This window comes from Protopterus annectens, chromosome 8.part1, assembly GCF_019279795.1.
Source record: "Protopterus annectens isolate FY-2018-M chromosome 8.part1, PAN1.0, whole genome shotgun sequence".
In the NCBI taxonomy this organism is placed as follows: Eukaryota; Metazoa; Chordata; order Ceratodontiformes; family Protopteridae; genus Protopterus; species Protopterus annectens.
The window spans coordinates 498,827,200-498,853,736 of record NC_056742.1 but is presented as its reverse complement, the minus strand read 5'-3'; the positions used below and the strand labels follow the sequence as shown (position 1 = coordinate 498,853,736).

General features: G+C 45.0%; 1 protein-coding gene across 1 annotated transcript in view; it reads right to left on the bottom strand.

Annotated features, from left to right (window-relative positions):
• The window catches only part of LOC122810165 (cadherin-3-like), a 1,031,939-nt gene that overhangs the window by 348,684 nt on the left and 656,718 nt on the right, over positions 1–26,537 (bottom strand). The window contains exon 12 of the mRNA XM_044081643.1: positions 4,068–4,292. Coding sequence (XP_043937578.1) covers positions 4,068–4,292 — 225 coding nt within the window. The remainder of the gene's footprint in view (positions 1–4,067; positions 4,293–26,537) is intronic.

Sequence of the window (26,537 nt, the reverse complement as noted above, 5' to 3'; positions counted from 1 at the left end):
GGACTGTTTCAGCCGAGACAGAGACATTCTCAGCGGTAGGCCTGACCGTGGTTTCAGCCGAAACCGCGGGTCCTGCGGTATGTCGGTCCTTGTCCTTCCGTTTTTTAATGGAATGCGAAGTCGGAGTCTCCGACGGCATCTTATAAGCAAAACTAGCCCCAAAAAATTCCTCTGCAAACTCCGACCGACGTCTAAGAGTTCGTCGGTTGAAGGAAGCACAGGCTGAACAGGCAGAGACATCGTGGTCTGGGCCTAGGCAGGGGAGGCAGTAAGAGTGGAAATCCTTATGAGGTATTTGTTTCCCACAAGTTAAACAATTAACTTTATCTGACATCGGCTGAGGCAAGAAAGAGTCCCCAACGGGGTACTTAGCTTTTTCGAAGTCTTCGGTAGCTGAATCACAGGAGCTGGCCGACCAGCACTTGCGAACTGCTTCGGGCACCACGCGGCAAGAAAGACAGAGGAAGATGGCGTCGGCTGATGCTTTTATACCCCAGATGCTCTGACATCGGGGAAAGTGCGACATCAGCCGAGGCCAGACCCAGACTTTGGAATCCGGCCGACCGAAGGGCTGCCTGAGGCAGGACAACCCATATGTGATGACTGCAGATGCATCCTTGAAGGACATCTGCCTCTTGGGCGTCTGTATCTGCCTCTGAGGTCTGTGACACTGAAAAGGACCAATTTTTAGAAGGCCAACTTCTGCTAAATCTAGGTGGCTGTACCTGTAAGAAATCCTTTACTGTCTGCATTGATTTTGCCTTATCCTCCATGTTCTTTAATACCTCTTCTGCCTTAACACCAAACAGTTTGATACTGTAAAGGAGCATCCAATAATTTAGCTTTAACATGATCAGGTAAACTTTGTTCTTTCAACCAAGCATGCCTTCGAATGACAGATCCTGTAACTGCGGCTCTACAAGAAGCCTATAATGAATCAAAACCACATTGCAGAAGTATGTTTTCCCACTTGTTCAGCTGCATGCAATAAATCCTGCATTTCTTTATTGTCGGGGCATTCTGAGCTTGTAGTCATTTTCTGTTTTAACAGAGACATTAAATATTGCTGGTATTTCAGCACGTGAAACTGGCAATTCAAAGCTCTTACTGCTAAGGTTTAGAAGTGTAAATCCCCCCCCCCATCTATCCAGCACTCTGGAGTCTGTCAGAGGGGACAGGTTTTTTTTTGAAGTGGAAGCCTTGACCCCTTTGGGACCCTGAGAGTTTCTGGGTCAGCTGCAGAGTTTATATAGAAATTTGAGAGTCTGGGACCCTATAGTACCTATGTGGCTTGACTGGTGCTGGGGGTAAAGAATCAGGGGTCAAACTGGATTCAGAAAAAACATCAACATCTAACAGGGGGTATAGCAAGGGGCCTGTGCTGTGGCAATAAAAGAAAATCGCTGAGTCTTTTCTTGGATTCTGAAAAATCCTGGCTTTCCCAATGGAAATGCTCCCTCATGGTGTGTAAAGTTTCCCCAAAAGAATAATCCTCAGGAGGGGAGGCTGAAGGGATAGATTCTTCAGCATCAGAATCCTCAGAGGGAAGAAGGGAGTATCCCTGGTCTGAAGAGGAATCAGAGGAAATTGAAACCTGGTCATAGGATTCAGTCTGTTTCCTGCCTAGGCCTTTTATCAGGAGGGGGATGGGAACCCCTGATCAAAGTAATTAGGGGTCTTCGGCCACCTTGAGCATCTGTTTCTTAGGCATGGATGACTGCCCAGGAGTATGCTGTACTTGTTTCTTTGACTTTGCTGCTGTAGTTGACTTTATTGTAAGCTGTGAAGGTCTGAAAACACCCTCAAGAAGCTGATGCCTGCACAGCGGCTCCGGACCCATCTGAGGAATAGTTTCCGCAGGCCCAATACCTTGAGTTTCCAGAAGCCTAGTTGTCTCCACGTGGGAGTCGAAGGCGGCCTGTGGCTCTGAGGTAGCGGGTGTCAGGGGCTGCGAAAGTGCCTCGCTGAGAACCAGCGACTGGCCTAGAAGAGGCTTAGTCTGTTTTGGACCTCGGATGCCTGTCTTTTTCCTTGTCTTTGCACTTTTTATAAATAGCGGTAGTCTGCTGTTCCAGGACTGGGTTTTTTGCAGTGGAAGCCTTGACCCCTTTGGGGCCCTGAGAAATAGTTTTTGGGTCTGCAGCAGGGTTTTTATAAAGAAACTTATGAGAGTCTGGGACCCTATAGTACCTTATCAGGCTTAACTGGTGCTGGGGTAAAGAATCGGGAGACAGACTAGATTCAGAAAAATCATCATCATCTAACACAGGTGGTATAGCAAGGGGCCTGTGTTATGGCAATAAAAGAAAATCTGAGCCTTTTCTTTGAATCTGAATAATCCTGGCTTTCCCAGTGGAAATGCTCCCTCATGGTATGTAAAGTTTCCCCAAATTAATAATCCTCAGGAGGAGAGGCTGAAGGGATAGATTCTTCAGCATCAGAATCCTCATAGGGAGGAATAGAGTATCCCTGGTCTGAAGAGGAATTCGAGGAAACTGAAACCTGGTCAGAGGATTCATAGTCTGTTTCCGGCCTAGGCCTTTTATCAGGAGGGGGATGGGAACCCCTGATCAAAGTAATTAGGTCTTCTGCCATCTTGACCATCTGTTTCTAGGCATGGATGACTGTCCAGGAGAATGCTGTACTTGTTTCTTTGACTGTAAAGAAGTTTTGACTTTGCTGCTGTAGATGACTTGATTGTAAGCTGTGAAGGTCTGAAAACACCCTCAGAAGCCGATGCCTGCACACAGTGGCTCCGGACCCATCTGAGGGAATAGTTTCCGTAGGCCCAATACCTTGAATATCCAGAGGCCTAAAAGTCTCCACGTGGGAGTCTGTAGCAGCCTGTGGCTCTGAGATAGCGGGTGTCAGGTGCTGCAAAAGCACTTCGAAGAGAACCGGCAACTGGCCTAGAAAAGGCTTAGTCTGTTTTGGACCTCGGATGCCTGTCCTTTTCCTTGTCTTTGCATTTTTTTATGAATAGCGGTAGTCAGCTGCTCCAATGGCATTATATAATTAAACCTACGGCCAAAGTAATGAAATGCAAATTCAGACATTTAATAGTGCGTTTGTTGAATCTAGCACAAAACTGACTAGTGACGTCGTGATCAGGGCCTAGGCAAGGAATACAGTAAGAGTGGAAGTCCTTATGAGGAATTTGTTTCCCACAAGAAATACAATTGTTAGCTTTTACTGGCATAAGTCTGGAGCAAGAAAGTTTCCCTAACAGGGTACTTAGCTTTATTGAAGACTTCAGATAGGCCGACCGGCACTTGCGAACTGCTTTTGCTTCGGGCACCGCAGCAAGAAAGAAAGAAGAAAATGGCGTCGGCTGCATCTTGTTTACCCTTGGCGCTCTGACGTCAGGGAAGAGGCAACAGCAACAGACGCCGGACCAAGACTTTGGAACTCTGGCCAACTGCAGAACCGCCTGATAGCAGGATAACCCAAGTGTAATGACTGCAACAGTGAAACACGATCAGTCTGACATTGGGCAGGCAGATAAATCATAGCAGCTGGAGAACTCTATTGAATATTATTTAACTTCACTGTTACAGCCCTAGTAGCAAAAAGGAATACCCTAGAAAAAAGGGGTACTCTGTAGTATGAAGGTAGGGATTTCTTCAAGTTAAAGCAGCCATTCTCTTTACAACACAATATAGACTGAAGATCATAGGTAGTTGTAGGCAGTAGAGCACAAAATCCAAGATGGCCAAAAGCACTTTCTGGTTAAGTAACACGCTCAAGGTCACGTCTACTGGATTACATTTATGGGAAGAATTCAGGCAAAATAACCCACACCCATCAAGCCATTTTCTGAATTGGAAAAGGTTTCTTTATCCCCAGATTAATAACACGTCACATTATGAAGTGATTCTAAAATACTGACTGCTAGATATCCATTTTACACATACCACTCAAGTAGCCAAACAGTAACAGTAAAGGGAGATTTCCAAATACTAAAAAGCAGACACTACACCAATGCACAAAATGTAGAGTGTAAAAGCTAGCTTTTTTAAACACTGATGTGCCCTTTTCATTCTACTACAACCTGCATTTTCATTTACCTTTTTCATTCAAAACGACTGTCCAGTTTTTGTCTGAACTGCGCAGAAGCTGGGCTCGGAAAGGAGAAGTGTGCGGTGGAAGGTCTCTGTCGACTATCTGCAGGAGTACAGGCACACCTTCTTCATTGCAGATTTCAAAATCTCGAGGACTTGGCACTGGAGCATTATCATTTACATCCTCAAGATCCAAAATGAGGGTTCCAGTACCAGTAGCAGATGGGATGCCTTTAAAAGAAGGAATACAGTTTACCAAATCTCTGTACAGAAAGCACAAAACTAAGTAACTACAACCACTACTCAAAGTTAAAGTACTTTACACAGATTTTCACAGCTCTACCCAGAAAGATGATGAAACACCTGTGGAAAGAGGCATCAGCAGTTGCCATCTTGAAACTGACAAATGTCTTGACAAGGCAACTTGTGCAGATCTGGCATAGCACCAATACATATGGAAAGTTCTCAGTCACCCACCTACAAAGCTACAATCTACCTCTGTTCTACTAAGGATTAGGGGAAGGAATGCACTTGGTAAAGGATGGAGTAGGAAGGTGATTAGGGTACCCACCCTAACCCCAGGATGCCGACACAGGGTGGGGGGGGTTGCAACCATAGCAGTGAATCCACAAACATTTACAGTTATGTTCACTGATGTTTGCTGCAGAAGTAACAGCATCTAGAAAGGATCCCATAACTGAAGGACCAAGGGGTTGTTGGCTCCAAGAAGACTGAAAAGCAGACCCTGAATGACTACCAGGTCACACTATTGTGGATTTGCAACCAACCTAGTTTGTAATACTTGGCAAAGGCATGTAATAACACAAGTTTCCAAAATGGATAGCGTCTCCTCCTAAAGCAGACAAGACAGTCACTTAAATGACTACAAGCTTGCAGTCTTTAAAAAAAAAAGGCAATAGATTTGCTTAGACAGCTGAGATTTTATTTGGGCAGGAATATGAACAGAGAACGCAATACAGTCTCATGTGCTACACATTTGGGGTGAAAGACATGGAGACTGTTTGACAGTTTAACATTTGAATCTGGCCATGGGGGGAGGGGGGGGTTCTTTGCACAAAGTATCCTTGCATAGGTGACAGCCACCAAAAATGTTATCTCCATTAAAAAAATGTATTTGAAGCAGTCAAGGTAGCAATGCAAGCTCTTACAGTCTCCACGGTGGAATACTATGTCTGAGATGCAACACCCCATTCAGGAATCATTTAACGGGCAGCGACAGGCTTGGAGGGAATCACTGGATGGCAAGCTGAATAACTGCTACATATAAATTTTAGAAAAACGTAAGAGTCCTTAAATCTGAAAGCTGAGAACCAGGGGCACTTGTGCAGAACTTGGGTACTGGTCTCTAGCAAGGCACCAGGAGGAGAACAATTTCTATTTTGCTAGTTTCCATGTGTTAAGCTAAACTCCCTCATTTAGCATACCCTGTGAAAATTCCTAGAGAGGCAGGCCCTAGATTGACTAGCCAAGCTATTAGCCTTAGAGTTCTAAGGCCACAGTGCAGCAAAAACCCATTCTGAGCTGTGGTCCACAATCAAAATCAACAGCAGGGGCTCTTAACCTTGCTAGACTTTGGGCCAATGCTGCCTGGGCAAAAAGGGAGCCATTACAGACATTTCTGGCTTTTAATGATCTGCAAAACCCTAGGAATCAGCGGTATTTAAGTGTAGACAACCCTGCCTATGGTATGAAGAGATCCAGAGTCCTTAGAGGTGCTTGTTGCCTGAAGCAAAGCGTTTATTTCTGGCACATCCCACCTGTCAGTCAAGCTCAGGAACAAATCTCAAACATATTTCTGTCCACTGGACAGCCCTGCTGAACTTGTATGCCACAACTTTTTCTTGAGATGGGACCAAATACATTTGGTGGGTAAAGCCCAATTCCTAGACCTCCCAAGTTTGCACTGTTAACCTGCAGAGTAAGTAAATAGATGCGTCCTTATGTTCAACACCTAAATTATGAGGTACCTCAACAAGCAAAGGGTGCCATGGGTCCATATCTGCCTGAAGGCTTTGAGGATGGACATTTTTGACAGATGTCTTTCAGGCACGCATGTCTCATGAGCCTTGAATACTCTAGCATTTTACAAGTGCTCCCAGGTTGCACTGGTTGAGTATGGGGAGAGTCAGAGAGACCCCACCCTCCATGCAACTTGAAGGCTATCAACAGGTTGACGTGTACCTGGTTTATCCACCATGAGATTTTTTCCTTCTACAAGACAATAGGTGGCCAAGATACTCCAAAGCTGGTGTACTCCGACGTGTTCCTAAACAGTGAATGTAGCTTCCTTATTATGCAATCTCATCACACAGGCCATCAATATGCAGTAAGGTCACATTAATTAATCACAGGAAACCCCTGCTGTAATGACTACATCTGCTCAGATTGGCTGGAGTCGGAGAACAGTTTGCCCAGTGGAACAAAGGCCCCCTGTTGAGCCCTGTCCAGTAGCACCCCCTGTCCAGTAGCACCCCTAAGAACACATATTTCCATGATCAGACGAGGTTTCCGTAAACCTGCTAGACTGAACTGTACAGCAGTCCACCACTATTAGACAAGATGCCCAAATAAGGCATGGTCTAGGCAGGGGCAGATTAATTTGATGTAGTCACTGAATAGTACAGTTTTGTACCTACCATAAATGTAGATGCCCGATAGGTATGCATCTGCAGTCCTAACATATGGGTTGTCCTGCCTCAGGCAGCCCCTCGGTCGGCCGGATTCCAAAGTCTGGGTCTGGCCTCGGCTGATGTCGCACTTCACCCGACGTCATAGCTGCTGTTTATTGGGTATAAAGGCATCAGCCGACACCATTTTCCTCAGTGTTTCTTGCCCCAGATGCCAGGTGCCCTCTAGGAAGGCTAAATTTGGATAAATGCAAATAATTCCAAACAGTAGAGAGCAAACATAAAAAAAAAAATATATATATATATATATATATATATATATATATATATATATATATATATATATATATATATATATATATATATATATATATATATATATATATATATATATATATATATACATACATATATACAAACAAATACACCATAATAGATTCCCCCAGCTAGCTAACAGAGGGGTAAATACCCTAGGAATACCACAGAGGGGAAGGAGGGTGGGTAATCCTGACTGCAGATGCACAAAAGCCACAAAACTGTGGGCTAGGCTTGTAAATGCCCTCGGGCAGATAGCCTAGTATGAACCTATGAACCTATGAACCTATACCTATCGGACATCTACATTTATGGTAGGTACAAAACTGTACTATGTCCTTCAAGGATGCATCTGCAGTCCTAACATATGGGTAGAATACCAGAGCCAAACTGGGGGAGGAGGCACTAAGATAAAGATGGTGTAGTTAAGATCCCTTGCAAAACAGCAGTTGCAAAACCTGCTCGGGATCTAGAGTATAAGGGAAGATTATAATGCTTGGCAAATGTATGCACGGAGCTCCAAGTAGCAGCTTCTAAAATGTCTTTGGTAGCCACTCCTTGTAGGAAAGCTGTAGTGGTGGCTGTAGCTCTTGTGGAATGAGGTCTGATATCAGGAGTTGTCTTTCCATGTGGAATGAGGTCTGATATTATCAGGAGTTGTCTTTCCATGAAAAGAGTAGCAAAATCGAATGCAATTTCCTATCCATTTTGAGATTGTCTGGTTTGAAATTGCTTTTCCTTGCATTCCTGTTGCATATACTACCAGAAGCTGGTCAGTTTTTCTGCTGGTCTTAGTTCTGTCCAGATGATAGCGTCATTGTCTGTGCACATCCAAGGTATGTAGCAGTCTTTCCCCCCTGTTAAGTGGGTTGGGGAAGAATGTACGTAAATGAATCGCTTGGTTCAATGATACTCTGGAGACCACTTTTGGCATAAAGGTAGGGTTAGTTCTCAGAGAGACTCTGTCCTGATGGAAGATAAGGAAGGGTTGTACTGCCATTAATGCCTGTAACTCAGATACCCTTCTTGCTGAAGTAATTGCTAGCAGGAAAGCAGTTTTCCAAGACAAGAATTGTAATTCTGCTGTTGCTGCTGGTTCAAAATGGGGAAGTGTTAACTTTTCCAGCACAAAGTTGAGATCCCATGTAGGTAAAGGTGGTTTCCTTGGAGGTTTTACATTTTTGATTCCTCTCAAGAACTGCCTGAGTAGTGGATGAGAGAAGACAGGAGGATCCATGTTGTATTCTGCTGAAATTGCTGATGCATGAATCTTAATGGAGGAGTAAGACAGGCCATTGTGAAACAGCTCTGCTAAGTATTCCAGGATGTGTGCTATGTTTGCCAATGAGACATTTTCTCCCTTTGCTGCACTCCAAATGAGGTATCTTTTCCACTTGGCTGAATAAGTCTTCCTGGTGGAGGGTCTGCGTGCCTCCAGGATAATGTCCTTAACCCTCTGAGATAAACCTGGGTTATTTTGTTATATGCAATATTCCAAGCAGCTAGCTGCAGTGTTTTCAAGTTTGGATGTAGGATCTTGTAGTTGTCCTGTGTTAGTAGTAAGGGACATAGAGGTAGAGGCCATGCGCGTGTCCGAGACATGCTTCTCAGTAGCGGGTACCAATGTTGTTTCGGCCAGTCTGGAGCTATCAGAATTACCCATGGCTGATCCTCTCTGATCTTCAGTAGAACTTTGTACATCAAGGGAAGAGGTGGAAATGCATATGCTGTCAGGTTTTTCCAGCTGAAGGAAAGTGAGTCCACCCTCCAAGCAAGTGGGTGGTATGCTCTTGTGCAGAATTTCTTCAATTGGTGGTTGTGTGGGGAGGCAAATAGGTCTATCTGTGGTGTCCCCTTTTTGTTATGGCTTTGAAGATATCTGGATGCAGCATCCATTCATGAGCATCCGTGGTAGTTCTGCTTAAGGTGTCTGCTAGAGAATTTTCTTTTCCTGGTACAAATCTGGCCTGAAGTTGAATGTTGAGATTCAGGGTCACATTCCATAGGTCCATTGCCATCCGGCATAGAGGATATGAATGTGTACCTCCCTGTTTGTTGATGTACCACATGACTGTGGTATTGTCTGTCCTTATCAGCAGATGACCCTGTTGAAGGAGTGGTCTGAATGCCTGGATCGCATGTTTCACTGCCAGCATCTCCTTTTGATTTATGTGTAGATTCAGCTGGTCTTGGGTCCATAGGCCTTGTATACACTTGTCCACCATGTGCCCCCCATCCTAGGTCTGAGGCGTCCGTGGTGATGGTCTGGCTTGGATGAGGTTTGTGGAAAGGCAAGCCTCTGTTCAACTGACAGGCCTGAGCCCACCACAGGAATTCTTGTTTCAGGCATGGAATTATTGGAATCTGGGCTTCTAGACTGTGCTTGTGTTGAGACCATACATTCCTTAGGTACCATTGTAGCTCTCATATGCAGCCTGGCATGTGGAACCAATATTATGCAGGATGCCATGTAGCCCAGGGCTTGCAGGACTTTCCTTGCAGTAAGCTGAGTTTGTGTTGTTAATGTCATGAAGTAGACTGGTAGTTGCTTTTGTTTTTCTTCTGTGAGAAAAGCCATCTGAGTTGATGTATCCAGTTCTGCACCCAAGAATGTTATCCTTTGGGATGGTACTAGTCTTGACTTTTGCATGTTGACTGTGTATCCCAAGGCTTGCAACAGTTGTATGACATTTTCCAAATCTTTTGTTAATTTTGCCTTGTTGTCCGCTTGTATTAGGCAGTCGTCCAGGTATGGGTAAATTTGAATTCCCTGAAGTCTGCAATGAGCAATTACTGATGCCAGGCATTTCGTGAATACTCTGGGCGCAGTAGATAAGCCAAAAGGCAATGCCGAGAATTGATAATGCTCTGATCCTGCAGGAAATCTGAGGTGTCTTCTGCAATCTGGTCATATAGGGACGTGCAGGTATGCCTCCTTGAGATCTAGAGTCACCAGCCAAGACTCCTTGCCCAGCATGGGAAGAAGCTGCTGGAGGGTCAGCATTTTGAATTTTGGAACAATGAGGTATGTATTCAGTGCGGACAAGTCTAGAAAAGGTCTCCATTGATTTTCTTTTCTTGGTACCAGGAAAAGCCTGGAGTAAAATCCTTGGCCTTGTTCCATAGGTAGCACCTCTTCTATAGCTCTCATCCTTAGTAAGTTGTTGATTTGTCTTAGAGCCGCCTGTTTTTGCTTGGTGGTAGGTTTGGCATTCCTCTCTTTTTTGGTAGAGTGTGGAAGTGAAACCTGTAGCCCTTGTCTATTGTTTGTAAAGTCCATTTGTCTCCTGTAATGTAATGCCAGTTGTCGGAGAATAAGGCTAATTTTCCGCCCAAGGGTGCTTCCAGTTGTTCCCTGGTAGGCGGAACTAGAGCCAAGTCATTGTGTCTGCCCTGTGGAAGTGGTTGTAGTTGATTCTGCGGCAGTACTTCTCTGGTTGGTAGGTTGCCACTGACGTCCCCTGTAGGCACCCCTAGATTGACCTCTGCCTCTTGGGCGTCTATTTCTGCCTCTCTGCACTCTGGAGTTGTCTGGAAAGGACCAATTCTTCGAAGGCCAATTTCTGCTAAACCTCGGAGGCTGACCTGTAAGAAATCCTGTTTGGACAGATTTTGCTTTTTCTTCCACCTTCTTTAGAACCTCCTGTGCAGGGGAGCCAAACAAACTGTTTCTCCATGGGAGCATCTAGGAGTTTTGACTTAACATGGTCTGGTAAGGATTGTTCTTTTAACCAGGCATGCCTTCGAATCACTGTTCCAGTCATAGCTGATCTAAAGGAAGCTTCCAGTGCATCATAGCCACATTTTAAGAAATGGTTACTGACCTGCTGAGAGTTATGTACCAAATCCTGAAGAGACTTGCGGTCTCTAAAGGTTCAGGAGAAGATGGTTTTTTATTTAGCTGGTCTAACAAAAATTCCTGGTACTGAATCATGTGGAATTGACAGTTCAAGGCCCTGGCCGAAAGAGTAGCAGAAGTATAAACCTTTTTACCCCATCTCTCTAATGCTCTAGATTCCCTTTCAGAGGGAAGGGTTTTTTTGGCAGAGGCAGCTGCCACACCTTTAGGGCCCTGTGAAATGGTTTCAGGGTCTGCAACAGGAGTCATACAAATGGTAGTGTGTCTGGGACCCTCTAATATCTGTCTGGCTTGGCAGGGGCCAGAGGAAGAGAATCAGGAGCAGTACAGGCATCATTATATGCATCATCAACAACTGTTAATACTGGCGGAATGGCTAAAGGCCTATGCTGTGGTAAGTGTAAAAAGGTCCTTAGCCTTTTCCTTGAATCTGAAAAATCCTGGCCCTGCCATTGGAAGTGTTCCCTCATAGCATGCAAGGTTTCCCCAAAGGAAAATTCTTCAGGAGGAGAAGCAGAAGGAATGGAGTCTTCTGCATCAGAATCCTCATAAGGAGAATATGGGCCTTCGTGAGGGTCTGAAATGTCTGAGTCATCCGAGGAATAATCTGTAGAGACAGGTTCCGGGGGTTCAGTCCTAGGCCTCTTGTCTGGAGGGGGCTGAGAGGCCCTGTTTGGGTGAGGTTGGGATCCTCTGATCATAGAAATGAGATCCTCAGCCAGGCTGAGTATTTGGGAACTAGAGGTAGGCCTATGTGAAGGAGTTTTGGCAGGCAAGGCCTTGGAAGATTTAGCTGCTTTAGCCCTAGCAAAAGCCTTGATAGACATGGAAGCAGGGGTCTAGCAGCCCCACGTGCAGGGGTAGATTTGTCTAAAGGAATAGTGTCTGACAAATCCTGGGTGCCTGCTTCTGTAGCAGTAAATTCAGTAGCAGATTCAGCCATGCTCTGTGAGGCCTCTGCTATCGGAGGCATGCTTTCGGCTGAAGAACTGGGAGCTCGATTTCAGCCGAAACAGAGACATTCGCGGTTGGCCTAACCGTGGTTTTAGCCGGAACCGCGGGCCGCGAATGTCGGTCCTTTTCCTTGCGCTTTTTAGCTAATTGAGTAGTTGGAGTCTCAGACTGCATTTTGTATGCAAAAGCGGGACCAAAAAACTCCTCTGCAAACTCCGACCAACGTCTAAGTGTCCGTCGGTTGAAGGAAGCACAGGCTAGACAAGCTGATACGTCGTGGTCTGGGCCTAAGCAAGGAAGGCAGTAAGAGTGGAAATCCTTATGAGGTATTTGTTTCCCACAAGTTAAACAATTTACTTTGTCTGACATCGGCTGAGGCAAGAAAGAGTCCCCAACGGGGTACTTAGCTTTTTAGAAGTCTTCGGTAGTAGGAATCTCTGGATCTGACCGACCGGCACTTGCGAACAGCTTCTGCTTCGGGCACCGCGCGGCAAGAAAGACTGAGGAAAATGGTGTCAGCTGATGCCTTTATACCCAATAAACAGCAGCTATGACGTCGGGTGAAGTGCGACATCAGCCGAGGCCAGACCCAGACTTTGGAATCCGGCCGACCGAAGGGCTGCCTGAGGCAGGACAACCCATATGTTAGGACTACAGATGCATCCTTGAAGGACATCTACCTTCCTCACAGCATTTGGAATCTTGAGCAGAGCTGCCTAAACACAGGTTTGAGCATCAGCCCCTTCATGTCCCTTATGCCAAAAAAGGGAGGCTGAGCCCTGAGAGGACACGAGTAAAAATATATGGACAATCTTGGCATAATTAACCAAAAGGGGGTGGAGGGAGCAGCTACTGCAACAGTGATCATTAGAGCATCAACACTTATGTTAAGTTTACTTACACAACTATGTTCAACATAGGAGCCACTGCTGTAGTAGCCTTAACTTTATGGGTAGATAACCTTCACTTACTACATTCGGGAGGTGGAAGAAGGGTCCAGGAGTCCCTACAGAATGGTCCTAGCAAAGCCTGATCTACACCCACAGAAGGAATCAAGCTTATAGTGGTTTGGAAAAGTATGTACACTGGACCAACTTAGCAGCTTCTGGAATCCAACTTGTTCCAAAGCCACAGATGAAGCCAAGACCCTTGTAGAATGAGCCTTAAACCTGCCTGAATAGTTGTATACACTTACCAATGTAGATGTTAGTGTGTATTCACTGCTGTAGTCATCACATTTGGGTTATCCCTACCAAGGTACCCCTCAGCCAGCCCAAATACCAGAGACTTAGTATTTCTGCGTTGATTGCTGTCACTTCAGGACTGACTTCAGGTCGTTAGTATAAAGTAAGGCAGCAGACACTTGCATCAGTTTTTCTTGCCCTAAACTGTCAGGAGCCCCCAAAGAGGAGCCAGGTTCTGGTGGAAGAACCCCACCAGTGGAAAATACCAATATGTCCCTTGTAAGGGAAGAGAAGAAAGGGGGAGGGAGGGAAAAGTACATTGCCAATAACCTCTGTGCAACTGTGTACCTGCCATAAATGTAGATATTAAAGTGCATTCACTGTTGCAGTCATTACTCTTGGGTTATCCTGCTGGCAGGCTACACGCAGTCGGCCTGAATTCCAAAGTCTTGGTCATGCATCGGTTGCTGTCGCCTCTTCCCTGACGTCATTGCACCAGGGGTATAAAAGATGCAGCCGATGCAATTTTCTTCAGTTTTTCATGCCCCAGATGTCAGGTGCCCCCAAAAGGAAAGGCTGAAAATCTTGCCAATAAAATGCATGCACTAAAATAAGCATTATCTTCATCTACAAGCAAATACACCACATAGGTTGTATAGAATAGAGAAGTACAGATAAGTCCCAGCAATGAAAGGGGGGTGGTGGGTGGGTAACCTGGACTGCAACCGTGAACACACTAACATCTACATTTATGGTAGGTACACAACTGTACTATGTTCATGTTTCACTGTTGCAGTCATTACTCTTGGGTTGAATCCTAAAGCGGAGGTTGGGTGGCTGGGTCTAAACAGAATTAGGAGTGGCTATGAGGCCCTGCAGAACTGCAGTGGCAAAGCCTGCTCTGGATTTAGAGCAGTGCAGAGAATTGGTAATGCATTGAGCCAACCTTGAATGTGAGGTATCTTCTGCACAATTTTCTTATTGGGACATGCAGGTATGCCTCTTATGTCTGTCACCAACCAAGAATTCTTGCCCAGCATGAGCAGAAGCTGCTGCAAAGTGAGCATTTTGAATTTTGTAACGTCTCCAGGTATGTGTTCAAACTCGATAAATCCAGTATTGGCCACCAGGCCTTGTCCTTTCTGGGTACCAAGAACAGTAGAGTAAAAACCTTGTCCTTTTTCCTGTTCTGGTACTACCTGAATGACCCCGATATCCATGAGGGATGTAATCTGTTTCTGTGCCTCTTCAGATCTGGCCAACCATTTGCCATTGGCAGAGTGTGGAAATGGAATCTGTATCCCTGCGATATGTTTAGTACCCTACTTGTCCTGGGTTAACTGCCAATTTTGCACAAAAAGTGCTAATTTTCCCCCTATGGGTGCTGCCAAAGTGCTTGGTATAGGCAGAGGGAAGTCATTGGGATTGCTTTCTGTAGGTTTGCGCTTTACCTCCTCCAGATTCGGAGGTAGAAGTGCCCAATTGCTTTGACCTGTAAGAATCTTGCGCCTGGTATCTGGAACCCTTAGGGCATCTGGATTTGCCCCTTTGAGCTCGAACACAGGAAAGGACCAATTTGTTGTAGGCCAGTGTCTACTGAACCTTGGTGGCTGCACTTAAAATCTTTAACAGTTTGCATAGACTTAGCTTCGTTTTCCATTTTCTTTAGAACCTCTTCTGCCTTCATATCAAACCGAGAATCATGCTGTAAAGGTGCATCTAGCAGTTTAGCTTCAACATGATCAGGCAAATTTTGTTCCTTTAACCAGACATGCCTCCTAATCACAGATCCAGTAGCTGCGGCCCTACAGGAGGCCTCTAAGGAATCAAACCCACATTGCAAAGTATGCTTTCCAACGTGTTCAGCTGCATGCAATAATTCCTGCATTTCTTTATTTTCTGCACATTCAGAAATCATCATTTTCCGTTTCAGCAATCCCATAACATCTTGTTGGTACTTAAGTATATGAAATTGACAATTTAAGGCCCCGATTGCCAAGGTTGCAGATGTATAGACCTGTTTTCCCCATCTGTCCAGTGCCCTTGAATCTGTCAGAGGGGGTAGGAATTTTTGCTGTCGAGGCCCTAACTCCCTTTGGACCCTGTGAAATAGATTCAGGATCAGCAGCAGGGTTTCTAAATAAAAATTTGCGAGTCAGGGACCTTGTAATATCTGTCAGGCTTACTGGGAGCCAGTGGTAAGGAGTCAGGGACCAAGCTTGACTCCAAAAACATCATCCACAATGTCTAGGACAGGGGGAATGGCTAAAGGCCTATGCTGAGGGAGAAGGAAATCCCTGAGCCTCTTTTTTGATTCTGAGAAGTCTCGACTCTCCCAGTGAAAATGCTCCCTCAAAGTATGCAATGTTTCTCCAAATGAATAATCCTCAGGAGATGCAGATGGAATAGACTCCTCAGCATCAGAATCCTCATAGGGAGGAAAAGAGGATTACTTATCAGAAGAGGAATCGATAGAAACCTGATCTGAAGATTCATAATCAGTGTTTTGCCTAGGCCTATCTGGAGGGGGATGGGTACCCCTGATCAAGGTAATAAGGTCTTCAGCCATTTTGATCCGTTTTTTAGGCATAGAAGTCTGTGCACATGACTCGTGTCAGTTTTTTTTAGTTTTAGAAGTTGCTTTTGCAGCCGTCGTCAGTTTGATATATAAATGTTGAGGTCTGAATACACCCTCAGAAGCCGGTACCTGCTCATCGGCTCCAGACCCATCTGAGGAAGATACACCCGTTGGTCCAATACCTTGAGTATCTTGCGGCATGCCAGACTCCACATGGGTGTTTGTAGAGGCCTGCGACTCAAAGGTAGCAGGTATCAGGGGCTGCAAAAGCACCTCACTGAGTACCGGTGAACCAGCGACTGGCTTAAAAGCTTTGTCGTCCAATACCTTGAGTATCTTGCGGCATGCCGGACTCCACATGGGTGTCTGTACAGGCCTGCGACTCGAAGGTAGCAGGTATCAGGGGCTGCAAAAGCACATCACTGAGTACCGGTGAACCAGCGACTGACTTAGAAGCTTAGTAGTCGGTTTTGGATCTCTACTGCCTTTCTCTGTCCTTTTCTTTGCGTTTATGTACTCCGGTAGCCTGACTGCTATCAGATGACATTTCTGGGTAGTTAAATCTGTTTCCAAAATACTTTGATGCAAAAATATACAGACGCTTAGTGCGTTGGTTAAATCTAGCACAAAACTGACAGGCAGGCACGTTGTGATCAGATCCTAGGCAAGGAATACAGTATAGATGAAAATCCTTATGAAGTTTTTGCTTTCCACAAGTAATACATTAACTTTTTCTGACATTGGTAAAAAGCAAGAAAAAAGTTTCCCAACGGGGTACTTAGCTGTAGTGAAGACTACTTAAAACACATTTCAGTAGTCGGCCAACCGGCACTTGCGAAATGCTTCTGATTCGGGCACCGCGCAGCAAGAAAGACTAAAGAAAATGGCATCTGCTGCATGTTTTATACCCCTGACGACCTGATGTCATGGAAGAGAAGACAGCAACCGATGCAGGACGCAAGACTTTGAAATTCAGGCAGACTGCGGGCAACCTGCCAGCAGATTACCCAAATGTATTGACTGCAACAGTGAAACACGAACATCTGGTAATGCAAGTAGCCTGCTTTGAAGCGTAGGTATCTTCTGCAAGATTCCCCAATTGGGATGTGCAGGTATGCTTCTTTTAAATCTAGAGTTGCCAACCAGGTGTCTTTGCCTAGCATAGGAAGTAATTGTTGAAGAGTCAGCATCTTGAATTTTGTAATGTCCAGAAAGGTGTTTAGAGTAGACAAGTCCAGGATTGGACGCCATGATTTGTCTTCTGGGTGCCAGGAAAAGTCTGGAATAAAAATTAGGTCCCTTTTCCTCTTCTGGCACCGGGTGAATAGCCCCCATGTTTAAGAGGGAAAGTACTTGTTTCTGAGCCTCTGCTCACTGATTTGGGGGCAGGTCTGGCCATCCGTTTGGTGTTGGCAACGTGTGGAAATGAAATCTGTATCCCTGGGACACTATTTAAAACCCATTTGTCCTGGGTTACGAGTTCCCAGTTCTTTGCATGAAGAGCAATCTTTCCCCCCAAAGGGGCGGTTAAAAGGTGAGTGCTTGGGAAGAAAGTCATTGAGACTGTTTACCATAGGGGGGTGCCTTGTTATTTCCAGATATGGAAGTGGAGGCCCCCCACTACTTAGTTCTGAAAGTCCCCTGGGACTGAAACCTGGTGTTTTTGCTGCGTCTTGGTTTGGCTTGAGAGGACCTGGAAGGGACTGGAAAGAACCAATTCTTAGTAGGCCAGTGCCTACTAAATCTAGGAGGTTGTACTTGTAAAAAATCTTGAACAGTTTGCATAGATTTAGCTTTATCTTACATTACTTTTTAATAACTTCTTCAGCCTTATTGCCAAACAGGCGGTCCTGAGTTAAAGGAACATCCAACAATTTAGCTTTAACATGATCAGGCAAAGATTGCTCCTTAAGCCAAGCATGCCTTCTAACCCAGTAACAGCAGCACTGCAAGAGGCCTCAATCAAAAACCACATTGCAAAGCATGTTTTCCAACTTGTTCAGCAGGATGCATTAAATCCTGTAAATCTTTTTCCACAGTCAGGAATCATTTTCTGTTTAAGCAGTCCAATAATACGCTGTTGATATTTTAAAACATGAAATTGGCAGTTTAAAGCTCTGATTGCCAAGGTTGCGGAGGTATAAACCTTTTTATCCCATCTCTCTAGCGCCCTGGAGTCTATCAGAAGGGGTAGGATTTTTAGCAGTAGAAGCCTTAATGCCCTTCTGCCCCTGATAAGTCTCTGGATCTGCAACAGGATTTTTGAAAAGGAACTTGTGGGACTCAGGAACCCTGTAGTATCTGTCAAGTTTACTAGGAGCCGGAGGCAGAGAATCAGGGGCCAAACTGGATTCAGAGAAAACCATGTCTAGTACAAGAGGTATAGACCAAGGCCTATGCTGAGGTAGAAGGAAACCCCTAAGCCTCTTTTTAGAATCAGAAAAATTCTGGCTTTTCCAGTAGAAATGCTCCCTTAAAGTATGTAAGGTTTCCCCAAAATAAAAATCCTCAGGAGAGGAAGCAGAGGGAATGGAAACCTCATCAGAATCCTCATAAGTAGGTATGGACAAATCCAGGTCATCAGAAGAGTCAGAAGAAACAGAAACCTGATCAGAAGATTCATAATCAAGCTCAGCCCTAGGCCGGGGGGGGGGGGGTTGACTACCCTGATTAGAGTAATTAGTTCAGATATTTTTATCATTTGCTTTTTAGGCATAAGGGGCCTGAGCATGTAGCCTGGGAGTCATTTTAGACATGGATCGAGATTTAGGCCTTAGTAATGAAGGCAGCATTGATTTAATATGCAAGTCTGTAGGCCTGACTACACCCTCAGAAGCCAGTGTCTGCGCATCGGCTCTGGACCCATCCAAGATAGACAACCGTGGGTTCCATATTCCATAGTTGGAAGTATCTTGCGGCATACCAGACTCCCAATGGGTCTCAGAGGCCTGTGAATCAGAAGTAGTAGGTATCAGGGGCTGTGAAAGCACCTCATCGAGTACTGGCAACTGGCTTAGAAGCGTCAGCAGTTTTGGTCCTCAGCAGCCTGTCTATTTTGCATTTTTTCGGAATCCCGGTAGTTGAATGGCTACAACTTGATATTTAGAGGCAAAAATGTACCAACGGATAGTGCACTGATTAAAGCACAAAACAGACAGCAAGGTACATCGTGGTCAGGGGCCTAGGCAAGGAATTCAGTAGGAATGAAAATCTTTGAGGTATTTGCTTTCCACAACTAATGCAATTAGCTTTCACCGACATCGGTAAGGAGCAAGAAAAAGTTTCCCCAACGGGGTACTTCGCTTTAAGTTGAAGACTTCAGTTCTGAAACTCAAATGGAAATTTCGGGAGTCTGCTGACTGGCACTTGCGAACTGCTGCTGCTATGGGCACCGCACAGCAAGAAAGACTGATGTAATGGTGTCAAGCTGGAGGTTTTATTACCCCTGACAACCGGATGTCATGGAAGGGACAGCAACTGACGCAGTACCCAAGACTGTTAATCAGGCCGACTGAGGGCAACCTGCCAGCAGATTACCCAAATGTAATGACTGCAACAGTGAAACACGAAGAACATCTTTTATTTGACATGGTCTGGCAAGGTCTGCTCCTTGAGCCAAGCATGACTTCAGTAAAGAGCCAGTGACTACTGCCCAGCAAGATGCTTCTACGGCAAAGCCACACTGCAAAGTATGCTTGCTGACTTTGCAGAGTGCATAAGCTCCTACAATTTTCTTTTCTGCAGTCTGTAAAGGTTGCCACTGTTGTTCCATAATATGTTGCTGGTACTTCAGCATGTGAAAAGTACAGTTTTGTACCTACCATAAATGTAGATGTTCGAAGATCCACATTGCTGCAGTCCTTACATATGGGTAATCCGCTGTCATCGGTCAGCCCGAATACCAAAGTATTAGGCTGACGTCGGTCATGGGCGCTCAGATCTGACAGAGCGTCAGGGTATTAAAGCGCATGACCGACGTCATATCCTCAGTCTTTTTTGCCGCATGGTCCGATGCAGAAGCAGCGTTTGCAAGTGTCGTTCGGCGTTCTGAAATTTTCGTATTCTGAGTTTCAGACCAAATCCAAGTTGGGCTAAGTACCCGCTAGAATATTTTTGTTTTTTCTTGCCTCAGTTAATTCCGGATGTCAGAAAAAGTGAATAATTGTACTTCTTGTGGGAAACAGATACCGCATAGGGAATAGTCTTGGCATTTCCAGTGGAAATGCTCTCTTAAGGTATGCAGGGTTTCAGCAAAAGAAAAAAAATCCTCTGGAGGGGAGGCAGAGGGAATGGATTCCTCTGCATCTGAATCCTCATAAGCAGATAAGGGCAGGTCATCAGAAATGTCAGACTCCTGGTCTGTAGAAGCTGTAGGGGACTGGTCTGTCTCTTAGCAGAGGAAGGCATACTTCCCCTAATCAGCACAAAAAGGTCTTTGGCCATTTTAAGCATTTTTTGTGGCATGGGAACAGGTGCATTCGCTGTGGTCAGTTTTCCAGGCATAGTGCATACTCTGGGCCTATGAAACTCTGTAGTTTTGGTTAAAGTAGTAGTCTGAGTCAAACATCGGTTGAGTGAAGAACTGCCTCAGAAGCCTGTGCATGCACAGCAGCTCCGGACCCATCCAAGGCAGACACATCCACAGGTTCCATAGTCGGTGTCTAGAGACAAACCAGAGTCTGAATGGGTCTTGGTAGAGGTGGGCATTAGGGGCTGCAAAAGCACCTCACTGAGTACCAGTGGACTAGCTTAACGGAAGCATCGGCTGCTTTGGACCTATGTGGTCTGTCTTCATCCTTACGTTTTTCAGAATATTGGTAGTTAATGGCTTACCAAAGCCATTTCTGAATACAAAGATTGAGAAAATTTAGCGACAGAAACAGACGATGAATGGTTCAGGCATTAAAGGCACAAAGCCAACAGCAAGGAACTTCATGATCTGGGCCTTAACATGTGACTTTCTGGGTCACCATAGTGGAACTCCGGTCCGCTGATTGGCAGTAGATTTTTATGGTGCAGAGTTGCCAGCCCGATGCCCAACAGCAAAGGCACACCCATTCATGCATGTCTTTAGGAGGCCACTACCGCAGGGAGGACATGCAGACTCCATACAGAAGCACTACAGCACAGAATCGAACAGGAGAACCTCTTGCTGTGAGGCAACAATGCTACCGCTGTACCATCGCAGCTTACAAAAGTACAGTTTTGTACCTACCATAAATGTAGATGTCCGAGAGACATGCAACTGCAGTCATAACATGTGGGTTGTCCTGCCTCAGGCAGCCCTCGGTCGGCCGGATTCCAAAGTCTGGGTCCGACGTCGGCTGATGTCGCATTTCTCTCCGACGTCAGAGCGGCTGGAGTATATAAGCATCAGCCGACGCCATTTTCTTCAGTGTTTCTTGCCCCAGATGCCAGGTGCCCTCCAAGGAAGGCTGTAATCAAATTGGAAGACAAAAACAGGATTCCAGACAAATATATGAGCAATAAAACAAATACACCATAACAGATATCCTATCCTCAGCTAAGAGTGAGGGGGATAGGAGTGGACCCTAAGCATAGAGGGGTATGGAGGGAGGGAAAATCCGACTGCAGTTGCATGTCTCTCGGACATCTACATTTATGGTAGGTACAAAACTGTACTATGTCCTTCAAGAATGCAACTGCAGTCATAACATGTGGGTAGAATACCATAGCTTAGCTGGGGGAGGAGGTATGCTCTAGGATGGTGTGGCAATCAAACCCTGCAGGACTGCCAAAGCAAAGCCTGCTCTGGATCTGGAATATAGGGGGAGATTGTAGTGTTTTGAGAATGTATGCACGGAGCTCCATGTAGCAGCTTCTAGAATGTCCTTTGTAGGCACCCCTCTTAAAAATGCTGTAGAGGTGGGCTGTAGCTCTGGTGGAATGTGGTATGACATAGGCTGGAACAGTCTTTCCATGAAAGGAATAAGAGAATCTGATGCAATGTCCATTCCATTTAGAAATAGTCCGTTTTGAAATTGCTTTTCCTTGGACTGCAGGGAAGTAAGCTACAAAAAGCTGTTCAGACTTCCTACTGGCCTTGGTTCTGTCCAGGTAGTATCGAAGTTGTCTATGAATGTCCAAGGTATGTAAAAGTCTTTCCCCCTTATTCTCAGGATTGGGGAAGGCGGCAGGCAGATGAATGGCTTGATTTAAAGAAACCTTAGATACCACCTTTGGCATAAAGGTAGGGTTGGTCCTTAATGAAACCCTGTCTCTGTGGAAAATAATAAAGGGTGGTATTGCCATTAGGGCCTGTAGTTCCGAAACCCTTCTTGCTGAGGTAATTGCCAACAGGAAGGCTGTTTTCCATGAGAGAAATTGCAAGTCAACTGAAGCTGCTGGCTCAAAAGGAGGTAGAGTCAGTTTTTCTAAGACAAAATTGAGGTCACAGGCTGGCACTGGGGCCTTTCTTGGTGGCTTAATGTTCTTGATTCCCCTGAGGAATTGTCTTAGTAAGGGGTGAGAAAAAACAGGAGGATCAGTGTTGTATCTAGCTGAAATAGCGGATGCATGTATTTTTATTGAAGAATATGAGAGGCCGCTCTGTAACACATCTGCCAAATATTCCAAGATAAGTGGGATGTTCAGCAATGATGCATCATGCCCTTTGCTGGTATTCCAATTGCTGAATCTTTTCCACTTTGCTAAGTAGACCTTTCTGGTGGACGGTCTTCGAGCCTCTGTTAGTATCCGCTGAACTTCCTTGGAGAGAGGTAAGTTGAATTTATTTATGGGATCTCCCAGGCTGTTAGCTGCAGAGTCTGAAGGTTTGGATGCAGTGTTTTGAAATTGTGCCGAGTCAAAAGTAGAGGCCACTGAGGGAGGGCCCACCTCCTGGTGTGACATATGCTCTGTAGTAGTGGGTACCAGTGTTGTCTTGGCCAATCCGGAGCTATTATGATTCCCTTGGGCTTCTCTGCTTTGATCTTTAGTAATACTGAGGTCATCAGTGGCAGAGGTGGGAATGCATAGATTGCTAGGGAGTTCCAGTTGAATGAAAGAGCATCTATTTTCCAAGCCTTTGGATGGTATGTCCTTGTGCAAAATTTTGGTAGCAGATGATTGAGGTGAGAGGCAAATAGGTCCACTTCTGGCTTGCCCCATGTCGAAGTGAGTTGTCTGAAAGCCTTCGGATGCAACCTCCACTTGTGTGGATCTTTGAAATTCCTGCTTAGGCTGTCCGCCAACACATTGTCTTTTCCTGGAAAAAACCGATTGCAACTGGATGTTTCGACTCAGTGATTTCTCCCAAAGCTGCATTGTCAGTCTGCAAAGGGGGTAAGAGTGAGTGCCCCCCTGCTTGTTTATGTACCACATCACAGTGGTGTTGTCTGTCTGTATCATTAAGTGACCTTGCTGGAGTTGGTTTTGAAAAGCCTCGATAGCATGCATTACTGCCAGCATTTCCTTTTGATTTATATGCAGATGTGTTTCCTTTGGAGACCATTGTCCTTGTATACACCTGCCTTGCATGTGCGCCCCCCATCCGAGGTCTGAGGCGTCTGTAGTCATGGTCTGTGTTATCTGTGGTTTTTTGAATGACATACCTTTGTTTTCCTGGCTCACCGAGGCCCACCATTGGAATTCCTTTTGTAAGCATGGAATGAGTGGTATGATTGTCTCCAAGTTGTTGCTGTGCTGAGACCAAACGCTTTTTAGGTACCATTGAAGCTTTCTCATGTGTAGTTTTGCTAATGGAACCAGTAGAATGCAGGATGCCATGTAACCCAGGGCCTTAGGAATCTCCTTGCAGTCATCTGGGTGAGTTTTGCTAAACCTTTGAAGTATTGAGTTAACTTCTCTTGCTTGTCTTCTGTCAGGTAAGCCATTTGAGAGGCTGTGTCTAGTTTGGCTCCTAAGAAGATTATTTGCTGGGATGGCTGCAGTCTTGACTTTTGGAAGTTGACTGTGTATCCCAGAGCTTGAAGTAATCGTATGACATATTCCAGATTTTTTGTCATCAATTTGTCGTCCGCTTGTATGAGGCAGTCCAGGTACGGGTAAATTTGTATACCCTGGAGCCTGCAATGAGCAATTACTGAAGCCAGGCATTTTGTAAACACTCTGGGCGCAGTAGATAAGCCAAATGGCAATGCTGAGAATTGATAATGCTCTGGCCCTGCAAGAAATCTGAGGTATCTTCTGCAACTGTGTCTGATAGGGACAAAAGGTGTTTAATGCGGACAAGTCCAGTATTGGTCTCCATTGAGTTTCTTTTCTTGGAACAAGGAACAGTCTCGAGTAAAACCCCTGTTCTTGTTCTTGTTGTGGAACTCTTTCTATTGCTTTCATTTGAGTTAGCAGAGAGATTTGCTTGATAGCCTCTGCCCTTTGATGTTGTGGTAGATTTGGCATGCCTTGTTTTCTTGGTAAGGTATGGAAATGAAACCTGTACCCTCGGTCTATAATGTCCAAAATCCATTTGTCCTTTGTCAGTGTGCCAGTTTTCTGCAAACAGATAATTTCCCGCCCAAGGGAGCTTCTAGTTGTTCCCTGGTAGGCGGTAGTAGAGGTAAGTCATTGAGATTGTGGTTGTTGGGCAGGAGAAACCCCTGCGTCACCTCTTTGGTTTACTGGCTGCCATTGACGCCCCTGTAAGGGCCTCTGTATTGGCCTCTTCCTCGCCACGCCTATTCTTACCCTTTGAAACTTTTCTGGATTAGGAAAGGACCAGTTTTTTGAAGGCCAATTCCTACTGAATCTGGGGGGTTGAACCTGGAGGAAATCCTTTACAGTTTGAACTGATTTTGCTTTTTCTTCGATGGTCTTTAGCACATCCTTAGCATTTGCACCAAAAAGCTTGTTCTTTTCCAAAGGTGCATCCAGAAGTTTCGCTTTTACATGATCTGGTAGAGGTTGATCTTTTAACCAAGCATGTCTTCGCATCACTGCCCCTATCATAGCTGCCCTACATGAAGCTTCCAGTGCATCATATCCACACTGCAGGAAGTGATTGCTTACTTGCCGAGTGTTATGTACAGCTTCCTGCAAAGTCTTCCTGTCTAAAGGATCAGGAGAAGCTAGTGTTTTTTGTAAATCTTCTAAGAGATAATCCTGATATTGGAACATATGAAAAAGGCAATTTAAAGCTCTCATAGATAAGGTAGTGGAAGTGTAAACCTTTACCCCATCTCTAATGACCTTGCTTCCTGTTGAGGCAAAGGATTTTTTGAGGTGGAGGCTGAAACCCCTTTAGGCCCCTGTGAAATAGTTTCCAAATCAACAGTATGGGCCCTGAATAAATGGGAATGAGTTTCTGGGACCCTGTAATACCTGTCTGGCTTGGTGGGTGCAGGAGGGAGAGTATCAGGGGTAGCACTAGAATCAGAATACAAATCATCCAGAACATCAAGTACAGGAGGAATAGCTAAGGGCCTGTGCTGAGGCTTCTTAAGGAAAGTCCTAATGCGTTTCCTGGAATCAGAATATTCCTGGCCCTGCCACTTGAAATGTTCCCTCATGGTGTGCAGAACTTCCCCAAAGGAAATATCCTCAGGAGGGGAGGCCGAAGGTATGGAATCTTCTGCATCCGAGTCCTCATAGGTCTGGAAGAGCTCTTCCTGGCTATCAGAGTGGACAGAGCCCTCAGAATCTTCATCTGAAGGAGTAGGGTCAGAGGGTTCAACCCGGGGCCTTTTATCAGGAGGAGGCTGGGATGCTCTCTCAGGATGGGTCTGCGAACCTCTAATCATGGAAATTAAATCAGCAGCCATGGACATAATTTGTGTCTCCGGAGTCACTCCCTGCCAAAGTACTCTCAAATGTCATACGTTAAAGAGTGCAGACAAACCATGCTGCAAGTCCAGCTCCTTCTAAATCAGATCCATCCTCTAATCAGCCAGGTGTTAGGTCTCCACAAACAGTGCTCCAAAAGCAGACACTGCATCTGATTTTGATAATCTGGGCTTCATCTTCATTCTGGTGGCACATGAGGGCCTGGAGGCATGACCTCTGGACAGTCAGTTCTCAGCATTACCAGGTACCAGGGCTTTGTGCGCATTAGCACCTCCACACAAGACACCCTCTATATTCTATAGACAGATGCTATAGAACTTTCTATAGAATGCCTGCAGGAAATGAAAAACAAAGGATGTGCCCTCAGTCTGGAAGAAAAGAACTAAGGGACTAAGGGAAGACTTGATTTAATGGGCAGATTTACTAAGATCAACGAAAGAAAAAGACTGCAGAAGATCAATAAAACCCAAAAAGTCAAAAGTCTGATGATCAGACAGTAATTAGGACTGTTCATAGAGATCCATGTGATATAACAGAAGTAAACAGGATGTATTACTGTGCAGCTAAACTAAGTTACCACAGGAATGCAGGTTAGTGAGGGAAAGGAAGGGGAGAAATTAAATACCGTCATGAAGTATCGAACAGATAAAACTATAAAGCAGTTAAGACTAGGAGAGTCACTGCTACAAAACTCTAGGAGGAGGAATAGAACAAAAATACTAAGACAGATGTGAAATGCAATGCACAATATTAGAACAGACCATGATCTGTCATGCACTATTGCAAATAAAATTTCAGCACAGGTGGAAAAACTTAGAAGATACACAGATAAATATGAAGGAAAAGTACAAAATAATTTATTGAGGACCCAAATATTAAAGAATTGGGAAACCATGTAAAAAACTGACTGCCAAAAAAAGAAATGGATACATTTTGGAGCGGTATCAATGAAGATCATGTGGAACAACAAATGGAGAAAAATAAAGTTCAAAGGTACAGGACATGAAATGGGATGAAGTAACACCCAGAGAGATTGAAACAAAGCTATGAAAAGCTTCAAACTGGAAAACCCCAGGCCCAGATGCAGTACCCAACTTTTGGTTTAAGGTATTAATCTATGCATGAAGACTTGGCCATGAGTAAGAGCTATTTATATGCGGCACCCCAGACGGACAC